General features: G+C 33.0%; 1 protein-coding gene across 4 annotated transcripts in view; it reads left to right on the top strand.

Moving 5' to 3' along the window:
* NBEA (neurobeachin) overlaps positions 1-12,158 on the top strand; it is a 522,877-nt gene that overhangs the window by 188,237 nt on the left and 322,482 nt on the right. For 2 of the 4 annotated variants that reach the window (XM_072854781.1, XM_072854766.1), the window contains exons 25-30: positions 1,721-1,729; positions 4,181-4,361; positions 5,478-5,608; positions 6,870-6,977; positions 8,697-8,865; positions 10,274-10,369. In XM_072854781.1, coding sequence (XP_072710882.1) covers positions 1,721-1,729; positions 4,181-4,361; positions 5,478-5,608; positions 6,870-6,977; positions 8,697-8,865; positions 10,274-10,369 — 694 coding nt within the window. Of the gene's footprint in view, positions 1-1,720; positions 1,745-4,180; positions 4,362-5,477; positions 5,609-6,869; positions 6,978-8,696; positions 8,866-10,273; positions 10,370-12,158 lie in introns of all 4 variants that reach the window. The other 2 variants (XM_072854775.1, XM_072854755.1) reach the window with 2 other exon arrangements.

Below are 12,158 nucleotides of genomic sequence, written 5' to 3'. Positions count from 1 at the left end.
CTGTTGATTCTGATGTCTTGCTTATTAAATCGGGGGATATTAGATAACTGCCAATATTATAGGGAGGTCATAAAATATAAAATTCTGATTTCCTTTTTCTTTTCTTTCTGTGTGGGAGGTCTTTGAGGCTTTTTTTTACATTACAGCTATAAGGAAGACATTTTTAAGATGGTGTACAACTGTGAAAAAAACATATTTGGGGAGCTGTAAGGAAAAAGGTTTGCAGAAGATGCTTTCTGTTAATAGCAGCTGGTTGCCAGATAAAACACTTTCTGTACAAGCTAGGAACTTGAAATAATCATTACTTACTACAAGGGTAGCAGCTGTGACAGAGACTTGAGGACATTGAGTAAGGCAAAAGAATTTGAGGAGTTGAAATATACGTGACAATTGAGAGTAAATTTCCAGACCCCTTGCAACTAGTTTGTATTTCCACTTAGTCCATGAAGTCTGTAATTCTAATTCGTGCTTGCAGCTTTTAAAACAGCAGCTCTCAAATTGTGATCTGAGGGCTGCTGGTGTTGTGTGAACGGTTGTCTACAAAACTCAATTAAACATTTAAAGACAGTCTTATTAGGTCTGTGGATTAAAAGCCAAGATGAGATATTTTTCTGTATGTCCTGTGTATAGTGTTAAGCATTATCATTATCATGTTCATGACTCATGTGATGCCACAGGTGCTGTGTGATCTATAACAATTCTGAGAATCAACAGTGGCACACTGATGTAAAAATTGTCAGCTAGTAATCGAGAGAAAATAGTCATAGGTTAATTCTCAGCTACAAAAGAGGAAGACACATTTAAAAACTGGTTGAACATGGTATTTTCTGTTCCAAAAGGAAGGCAAGCAGTTTGTTTCAGCTTGGTTTTTTTCTGTTAGCTTTTTCCACTATTTAAATGGCAAAAATACTGATAGAGGCTTGAAATTTCAGTTTCTTTCTCCTTTTAAAACATAACCAGTGAAACTTAAGGATTAGTTCCTAGCCCATTGTGATAAAAGAGAAAGTGCTTCTACCTAAAATTAAAGCATAAAAATTTTACACAGCTGTTTAATTGTAAACATTGAAATTTGAAGACTAACTCAGTCCCAGGGACTTAGTGAATCTTTTTTTTTTTTTTTCCTGTGGTTCAAAAGCATTCAAATAGCCAGTATGAAACTAGTTCAGGTTGAAGAAATCACACCCAAATGTAATATATATAATGAGCTATGTGTTGCTTCAAAGGAAGGAGCATTATGCATGAAGAACTGGTTTGCTTTCTGTGATTTACATTTGTTTTGTGAAAGCATTTTAAACATATTTGCCTCCTTGTACAAAGATGAACTACTTTATTACATTTCAGTTAAATGGCTTGTTGTAAAACGTTCATTTTATTTCTATATAATCAGTGAAAACATTACTTTGGTTTACATTGCTTCATAAAATTGCTCTATGTACTACATAAAAGATGTACATTGGTTTGGAAGAATCAGTGTTTACATGAACATAATAATACAAGATTTACAGTTTTCCTTGTGCATAGCTATCTCTTAGAAGTCTTTATTTTCAAATGTCCATGCTGAGCTGAAATGTTTTGCTGTTCTAATTATAAATTAAGCAAATGTCTAATTCCAAGATACTAATTTGTTTCAATTTTACATTGTATTTTTAGTTAACTTAAATAATTTTCTTTTTCTTTTATTGTTGTGATCTGTTGTCTGTTTTGTCTGTTGCATGTCCAGGGTTCTAAGGTTAGTATTGCTGCTGTAAGTTTCAGTTTTTTGCATTTTCAAAAATACCTTATTTTTGATCATTTAATATTTTGGCTTTTTTATTATTATTATTGTTGTTTTCCTGTATCATATAATAGGAAGTGAATAGGAATATATTGGGTGTAATCATTAACTTTTCCTAACATGTTTCCCTTGAGTAACTTAATGCATTGTCAAGTATGATGCTTACTGTTAACTGCCAGTCTGAATGTAGATCTGTGAGCTAATTTAAGTTATAAATGTTGTTGTCAATAGAAAAACTCTTTAGGCCCTGAACATGTTAATTTTATGGGAGACTTGTTAGTGCTCTTAAAGGACCCTGAGTAGTCATGAAATAGTGATCAGTTCACTTTTTAAAGAGTTTTTGAGGTACACCTATCTAAAATATTGCTAATACCTGAAGGCAGCTTGATCAACGATGGAGCTTATTTTAAACGTTATTAGAATATCAATGTGCTGTATTTAACAGGTAGAACTGATGGTAAGTTTTGCTGTAAAAAACTGTCAGTCTTTTTTTTTCTTCCATACAGCAGAATTTTAGGGAGATTTGTAAAAAAAAAAATTTTTTTTTTTCATTTCAAAGTTTGCAAAAATCTTGGTAAAATGTTATATAAAATAAATTTATTGCATAACTTGCAAAAAAAAAAAAGCAATAGATATACTGAGTAGATTTAAGACTATGATGGATGCAATAGAGTTGAAGCTTGAGAAAATTCAACAGCAGGCAGTCAATTGGCTGCTAGCAAGCCTGATGTTATTTCAAGCATGAGTTCGAAGTTCAAGTTTCTGTAACAACCTATGAGTTTTTCTAGCAGACTGTTATGGCTATAGATTTTTGCAAATCTATTTTCTTTGGATGAGTGCTTTCAAAAATGATGTTCTAGTCTGTTATAAAAAACCCCAGCAATTTATTTTTTCAAAACGTAGGAACACGGCACACACTAAGCGGGGGAGATCTGGCTAAAGAAGATAGGCTGGAAATAGTTCTTCTGAGAGTTATCGTTTTACCATTTTCTGATATTATTGGGCAGATCAGACAGATGACAGCCCTTCCCAAATCACTCATGTAACCGACATGTTACATCCTTAAGAGAAATTAAATGAAGTGGTATCTATCATTGTGGTGACACATGTCACATTATATCCTTCATGTTTCAAAACAGTTGTTTCCTTAATACTGTTTGGCACAGTTTGCACTTTTATAATTTTTGATGTACAGTATTCTAAAAAGTGACTCATGAGTGAAGATACTAATTTTTTAGAAGTATGGAAATAAAGGATTTTTTTATTTTTCTGTATTTCTTTTTCTTTGGAGGGAAATGGCCTTAACAGCACAAAATATATTTTGAATTTTTTTCATAGATACATCTAAGCAAATGAATAAAAACAAATACAATGAAAATAATACTTTTCAAAGGGACTAAAGTCTGTGTTCAGAAAAGCCCTGCGATCTGAAATGTTGTTGACAATCAATAAGAATCAGCCATCTGTGAACAATTTTAAAAATAGTATTTAAGCATATAAATGTGGACACAGTCAAGTACTAAATCCTATTTTCAATTTTGCCTAGCTCCAGGGGTCAATGTGTTTAAACAGATATTTATTTTTTTAATTAAACTTACTGTTTACTCATTTATCTGCACTGTTAGACACCTGAATGCATTTGAAAACATGACTCTGGACATCTAAGTATCTTTTTGGAGAAAAACATGACCCCCTTTTAGATTTCTGAAATATTGAGTTCATTCAGCATTTTTCTGTGGATTCCCATTAAGGAGAGTCCAACACTACATTAGGAAAGAAATGGCCATCCTCTGGGAAATGGGAGCTGCACGCCATGTAACTTGTCACGTTTTTACTTCCCCCCTGTTGCTGTCGTGAGGGTGTAAACATACTTTCTGCTGATCTCCAGGAGAATTGGACTCTGTCAGGCTCCTATGTGGTATAAGCATTCCCACGGAGAATCAATTCGTGGAAACGGGGCAAAACTGTCCAGTTTTTCCCACTCCGCTCCTCACTTTTACTTGTTTGTCTAAAGGAATGTAAAAGCTCTACAGTGTAATTACTTTCATCTGTTACCTGTCAGTTTGCTTAGCCTATGGAATAATGTAAGAGTACATTGCACCCTTATATACTGTGCATTGTTTTACTACCTGGCCACACTTTATGTAATTGCTAATAACTTTCTTATTTATATTAGACTTTTTCTTGTCTCTTACAGCATGTAAATGTAAATAATTTTCTCAATCTTCATGCTGTCTTACTTTGAATTTCACTCACAGTTTATGTTAATGGTAATAGTAGGAGATTTTTAAATAACTTTTCAATGTATTTGTCATTAAGCATAACAGTTTAGATTTGTATGTGTACATGCTGTCTTTATATTTCAGTTGAGTTCAAACTGTTTAATTCAATTATCTCCTTTTAAAGACTGAATTGGAAAATATTGAAGTGACACAAGGAATGTCAGCAGAGACAGCAGTAACTTTTCTCAGCCGTCTGATGGCAATGGTTGATGTACTAGTATTTGCCAGTTCTCTAAATTTTAGTGAGATTGAAGCTGAAAAAAACATGTCTTCCGGAGGTCTAATGCGACAGTGCCTAAGGCTTGGTAAGTCGGCAGACAGTATATATTAAATAATTACTTACAGATCAATGAGCTACAGATGGATCAAATAGTGACACATGTAGGAAAGGACTTGTACTATGATGTGATAAAATAAAAATCCCGTTTATTATTGATTTGATACAGTTTTAAGGTTGATTCAATTTAGGCACAAGAATAAGTTAAAATGACATGTCTGAAATTGTTCTTTCTTATGTATTTCAAGTTGTATACATTTTGGGGGAGTAAAAATACTAAATATAAGTAAGTAAATGGAGATATTTTTTTTCCTTAAAACTGTTTTGCTACCTGCCTGTTGCAGGTTTCTTTATCCAAGTCTCCATGGAATTAGGAAGACTACTGATAGGCTATTTAAGATTAAAAGCATGGGATGCACATGCAGGCTCTGAAGACCTTAATATACATTGCAACAGTCTGGCACCTCTTCACTATTTGCTGTTTGCTATATACCGTTACAATTAATTTAGGAAACTTAAAAAATTATGAATAATTCAAACTATTCTATGCAAACTATATCAGTTTATCCTTGTGAACATTAAATTTTAACTGTCATCTGGCATGATGCTGTTTTGCTAATGTTATCTCCCACATACTTTTTCATGTCTCAAATGATGAATAATTTTTGTACTCAGATTTTGTCCTGTTATTATTCATACTACTTATTAGGTCATTGACAATTATACTGCTCCTGGTATAAAACTTGTGGTTTATTCTCAGTGATCAATTTTCATCAAATTCTAAATTACCTCCTACTATTTTTTTTCTATTCTACCTGTACATAAGTACTTTCAGATTTTAAGTGTTGATAACTGATCAATAACATATGAGAGCTCCAGTTCAAGGACTAATAATTTTCAAATTTTAATATAGTGATATAGCAGTTATATAAAACATTTAGCTGTTCAACTAAAGAATTACATTAATAAGTCACCATAATGTTTTCTTAGTCCTGACAGAGTCTAATGTGACAACTATGTTGCACTTACTATTTGGACATGGTTATTGACATATCAAACTAGATGTACAGACTGCTAATTAATGCTCTGAATATAATAATAAGAAAATACTCTAATTTGTAGCATTTTCATAACTTCTTTTTAGTTTGTTGTGTGGCTGTGAGAAACTGCTTAGAATGTCGGCAAAGGCAGAGAGAGAGAGTGAACAAGACGTCATTAATCAGCAGTAAAACTCAAGACGCTCTTCAGGGTGTAACTGCAGCAGCAGCAACCAAGGTAACCCAGTCTTCAGTTACCAACAGCAACGACGAGTCTGTACCACTGCTTTATAGGATCAGAAAATAATTCTAACTGCCTTCTCAAATATTTAGCAAAAGCTTAGGTTTTTGCTATTAACTGGCTTAAAGTAAAAGTGTGTGGGGGGGTTATTTGAAACAAGAAAACATTAATGCACTAGTACGACTGGAGCAATTTTAAACAGCTTTTTCACTCTTGCTTGGTCTACTTCAAAGAGCAAGGACCCTTACTGACATCTGTCATATATACCTGCACAGCTTTTTTAATCTGTCAGGGCACTTGCAGTTTTGATGAAATCCTGCAATCACATCTTTGTTGGTGGAACATCTGAGTCCCAGTAACTTCAACAGACCTTTGCATGCATATTGGATACCAGTATTTTCTATCTGCTTTTAGGAATGAAACTTGTTTAATATTCAATTACAGCTTAGTTTTTCCAGTTTCATTAATTCATTGTTCATCTTTTTTTTTGACTTGTTTACAGCTTTAAGACTTTGGGAGTCCTGAAACTAAAATCTCAAAGAATTTAGCACAGCCTGTGACTAAAATACAACACTTTGTATGATGTAAAGGATTCCTTTTTTTGCTACTATATTGTCATTACTAAATTCAGTGGGTTTTCTTCTCTAAAAACTTTTTCAGATAGCATGTACAAACTCAGCTCCTTTCACAATATTATTTTATTAATTCTCACAAAAACATTATATTTCTCCACATTATCACATTCAGTGCAAAGCAAATCAATGTAAGGAGACTTTTAGGTGTTTAGGCATAATTTGTAATACATTATCATTTTTCAAAGGAAGCATAATACTCTATGCCTTTGTAATAATAGCAGTTATTCTGTAAGTAGTCTGTAATAATTCTCAGTAAAGTGAACATAAACTGATTTTTTAAAACATTTCTGCTCATGTTTTTAAATTTAACACATGTATTAGAAATAATTTATTGTACTGCTGTAATCTCAAATAACCTTTTGTGTGCAAATTATTATCTTAACTCTGGGAAGAGATGCAGTTGTTCTGAGGTACTGGGAAGATGTAACAATTTATATTTAAATAGCTAGTATTAAGACAATAATTCAAAACATTGCTCTATTTCTAGAACCCTTGTCTGAGTATTACATTGGAAATATATTGGATATTGCTGCAATATCCAAAAAAGACGTCAAATTAAGGTTCTAACAGAAATGCTTTGATATTTGGGGGGGGGAAAAAATCTCACTACTTTTTATTTTTAGACTCCCCTTGAAAATGTCCCTGGCAATCTTTCTCCTATAAAAGACCCTGATAGGCTTCTTCAGGATGTTGATATTAATCGTCTACGAGCAGTTGTTTTTCGTGATGTGGTGAGTAATATGTGCTGTAATTCTTTTTTCTGCAAAATCATCACTTATATTTTGAAAGAGATTTTGATTGTACTGGAATTAAAAATATCCTTCCTGTGTTGCACTTCATATATTATCAGCAAACCATCTTCTCATGGCTTTGTAACTACCAGCCACTTTTTGTGCTTTAAAATCATACTGGTAAACTATTTGAGATTAGCAGCTAACTGTATTTAACAGTCAGACTTGATCTTGTATTAGCCAAATAATCACAGCCAGAATAAATCGGTTATGACCTATTTTGATTAAAACTGTATTACTAAAGGTGTCAGCTATTTGTCCAACCAGGGTAGGGGGAATAATTACTATATGTATTACAGAACTGCAGCAAATTGATTTATAAAGACAATTTTTACTTCTGCTAAACATATATATACTATATATAACTATATATTAAAATGTTTTCCAGATTTGTCTGCAACTGTTTTTAGCATAAAACTGTGCCACAATGTGTTTGTTTTTGAAAGTAGTACAATAGGAATTCTTGTTATATATATGCAAATAGATCTGTTATGTTTAAACTTCTTCAACCTAAGTTTGAGTGGTTTGAAATGAAGACTGAAGTTAGAAATAGCTTTAAAAAGAAGAAAGTAGAACTTGACACAAAAAAAATTATCTGTCAGGATGACCTGATCATCTTGAAAGGGCAAGGTTGAAAATTTGGGTGGAGATCTTCTGTCACCTACTCTTTTCTTAACTAGAGGAGAAGGGAATAGGGGAAATATTGTTTCTGGCATTTCTATGAAAGAACTTAATAAGAGGATTTCTAGTTATTTTAAGAATTGCAAAGACATACAGCCAAATTAAATAACACCCAGAAAACATGGAAAGCAAGCACTGGATTTGTAATAGAAAATGCATACCTGTGGAATTGAGACAAGGTAAAACCACTATAGGAGTAGATAGAGGCTGAAGTCTTAATTCTACCATGTTGGGTTTTACACCATAATAATAATAAAAGATATTTCAGTTGAACTACAGCAACTTAAGCTCAATCAGGATGCTATCTAAGCCATAGATGGTAGTTGCCAAAGAACAGCAGACTACATGGGGTGGGAGGAAAAGAAGACAGCAAAGCTGTTGTGGTCCTCGCATTTACTTAAATCAGAGCCCTGGAAAACTAGGATTGCTGCTGACAATCCTGCTGAAGGAGAAGTCAGAATGTACGAGCTGGGAATTATTGCTGGAAGACAAACAATGGTCATACCCCTCCTGCTTTTATATGCTACCAGAAGCCTGCTCATGCATCCAGTGTTAGCTAGAAACACAGCAACGAGCTCAGTTTTCCCTCTCAGCAGTAGTACCCTTTACCTTCTTGTGGCAGGAGCTTTTGGAGTCTCATCCTTAGGGCAGCAAAAGTCAGTTGCCCTTGCAGTTGAGAAGCTTTGAAAGCACTCTCAGAGCAGAATCAAGGCCTCTAGACTGAAAAGCCCATTGACTCCACAGTCCCAGAGATTTGTGTAGTTGCCAAATTACCTGTAAGATTCAGTACTTAATACATGCTGTGTGCACAGTACTCCACTGAAAAATCCATTAAATCTTCTACGTAATCCATTTACTACTATGTTAACAGATGTAACGTTTCAGAAAGGTATTATTTATAAAGCCTTGTCACGATCCTGTGTGAAAATTCTATGGAAATGTCCGCTATTATAATCTGTTCCTTTTCCTCCAACACAGGACGACAGCAAACAGGCTCAGTTCTTAGCTTTGGCAGTAGTCTACTTTATTTCCGTTCTGATGGTCTCCAAATACCGCGATATACTAGAACCACAACGAGAAACTGCAAGATCTGGGAGCCAGGCAGGTAGAAATATCAGACAAGAAATAAATTCACCAACAAGTACAGGTACATTTATTTTCTTCAAATGTTATTTTTCATTTTGATATGCAGATTTTTTTTAGAACTGTATTTATTTTACTACAAAGTATTTTTAGTGAGTAACTTAAGATCCTAACAGTAAATTACTTGCTACTTTCTTCCTCGATAATAATTCAGTTCATTAACATACATTCGCAGATTTCAGTTATTCTGTATATTTGCTTATAGGGTATAACTAACTTTCATTTGCATATTGCTTTTTTAATGCCTTTTTTTCTTTAATTAAAAAATAATTAAAAAGAAACAGGGTGCCTGATAGAGTTAAAGCCATAAAGTACAAGATAGTTGATCAGCACAACTTCCTGAATCTGTTGTTAGTAAGAACAGATATCTTTAACTCTATACTATGAAACGTATAAACAGCAAACACAGCTGTTTGCCCAAGTGAACTCCTTTTGTTTGAATGAGGAGGTTTTTGCAAAGGTAGTGGTGGAGTACTTTCTTGGAGTCCTGCTGTGTTGGTGCCTGCATTTAAAAGCCTATGGAAACAGTATAATAAAAAGGAAGCATTTCTATTGCCTTCTTTGACTGAACTGTTTGTGATTTTTATTAGTAGTAGTGGTTTTTACTAGCATGTGTTCTTCAGCCTGAGAGGAAGGGAGTCTGTTAGCTGTCAGAACCTGTCAGAAATTAGGGATCCAAACTTTACCCCACTTTGTTTCAATATTTTACACTGTCAGTTCAGTAGGTTTTTTCAAGTCTGATTGGATTGATTATAACTCTACCTTCTGTGTTAAAGGAGCTGAAAACAATAACTGAATTTGTCTATGAAGCTCTTAATGTATGTTTTTCTTCTTGTATTGATTTTTGATTACTTTCTTCATTTATGGAGTTGCTAATTTTCATTCTTCATAGAATTTATCTTCCAATTTGTGTCATATTTACATTTAGTCGTAATTTTCTGATTCATCATGATGTTTTAATTTACTACTTATACATAATTTTTAAAGTCCCTGTGCTTGTAGGCTTTCCATTTTAAATATACTACATGAATGTAGTCAATTATGAGAAATCATAATTTTTTTGTGCCTTCCTGGTTATATGTTATGGTTCTGCACTAAGAAATGGCTAGTTTCCGTGAACTATTATTTCACCCATGATTGTCTTGCCTGTGTGCGTGTGTGTATATATCTATCTATCTATCTGTGTCTCTCTTTCCCCATGAATGTTGCTCTTGAAGTGCCCAAATAATAGGTATGCTGTTTCCTATCTCTTGATACAGAACTTGTTTTCTTCCTTTAGAAATGCATTTTTTGTTGATAATACCATATTTGCATGTTTCAATGAGATAGGATATCCGTCATGGATCCACAGTGGACCAGGCCACACATGAATACTAGCTGGCTCACATTTGATTCCATGATTTTCTCCACAGTTGTGGTCATACCATCTATCCCTCACCCAAGTTTGAACCATGGATTCCTTGCCAAGTTAATTCCTGAGCAGAGCTTTGCCCACTCATTTTACAAAGGTAATATTAACATCATCTCCTAACCTGTTTGGGTGTTCTTATTTAATGTAATGTAATTCAAGAACTAACTGTGATGTAATTGTTGATAAATAAGTATACGCCTCAGGTTACATGGAGATCAGACCTGATGATACCTTTAAAACTTTAACTACCTGCCTACATTTCTCTAGGAAATCTCTTTCCCACTTTTACTACCATTTATTAACTTTACTTATTATGAAATAAAATAAAATTTAAAAAAAAAAGCAGTCAGGAGGAGGGAATGGAGGTAGAAAATTTTAAATGCTTTTGGTTTGTGGTTATTCTGCTACAATATTAGGTCCATAAAAATAAAATCAGGCCTATTTTAAAAATATTGCCTACCACGTAAAATATGTAGTACTTTTGTAGTATTCCCTTTCCCCATATCTCTTCCTGTTCTTTTGCCTTCCTTTCTTGCTTTTTTTCTTGCCTTCTTGATGGTATGTAAACCTCTGATATTGTATGTATTGTGAATTATTTTATGCCTGTTAGTTAATGTGCTGTGCTTTTTTGAAGGAAACTGCTTTTGTGACCAGAGCAACTATTACATGTTTTGGGCCTGATTTGTTTTGTTTGTTTGTTTGTTTTAATAGATACTATATAATGTAGGGAATATGTTTTTCAGATATCATTGCTTGAAAAAGAGAGGGCTACCTGAGTGTAACTTTAGCCAAGTTTGCATGTACATTTCCCCATTTATTTGCATGCACTATGCTGCGAATACAGAAAAGTAAAATAGGTTAAAAAATTTAATCTGATGAAAATTTTCTTGGTATAATTTTGAAAAATCTAAATGGGTAAAAAGAATGATTTATAAAAAGCCTAAGAGATTTAAAATTGCATCCTGTTTATAAAGAACAGAAGTAGTTAACTTCCTACTTTAGTAATAATGCAACTTATGTTTATTATACACTGTGCTGGGGGCATTATGTTAAAATATTCATTACATCAACTTAACCTATCACTATGTTAATCTGGCATTTCTTAAACTTTGGTGTGTGCATGTATGTATGTTATAAATTGCTTGAAATTCTAACAGCTAGTAAGCAAGGGTTTGTGATTTTGATTAATAAGACTATTGTCTGCCATCCAAAGAAAAAAAAATATTTTGGATCATTCAATTACTGATGTAATATTCTTTGTTGTGACATAGTTGCGTTTGTATGATTTAATCCATCATTGATAAAAAAAGGAATCATTTGCTCTTAGTTCAGAAAAGTACTATGGTACTATGTGGTACTACAGAATAAACCCCTAAAACTTCATTAAATACTGCTTTCTCATCTTTTTTATTTTTTTTGCATTTAGAGCATGTTTCTGTGTATCAGGCATAGGATATTTTATTTTTAAACACCTTTGCTTGAAAATTGGGATTGGTTAGACTGCCTCAAAACACAGTTATTTAAAGACAATTTAATTTTTATTAAATTTAATACAATAAAAATGAATTATGCAACATAAATGAGACTATATTGATATTTGTACAAAGCTTGACATTTGATATAAATGGTTGGCAAAAGGCAGGGAAAAAACAAATAGTTTTTCTTCTTATCCACATATAGTACATGAATAAAATTTACATAACGAAAGCAGAAAAAAAATTTAAGAAGAAATGGAGGCAGCCATACAAACTCACCAAAATAGTTCAGATAACACATTTTTTAAGAATTGTATCTTCTATACTATTGTGTATAGTACTTGTTTTACCTTGAGTTCAAGTAAAATATAGATGTGTTTTTAAAATAGTTCAATAGAGCTATAGTAAAAG

This window comes from Ciconia boyciana, chromosome 1 (assembly GCF_034638445.1).
Source record: "Ciconia boyciana chromosome 1, ASM3463844v1, whole genome shotgun sequence".
NCBI lineage: Eukaryota > Metazoa > Chordata > Aves > Ciconiiformes > Ciconiidae > Ciconia > Ciconia boyciana.
This window is presented reverse-complemented; position numbering and strand designations above follow the sequence as displayed.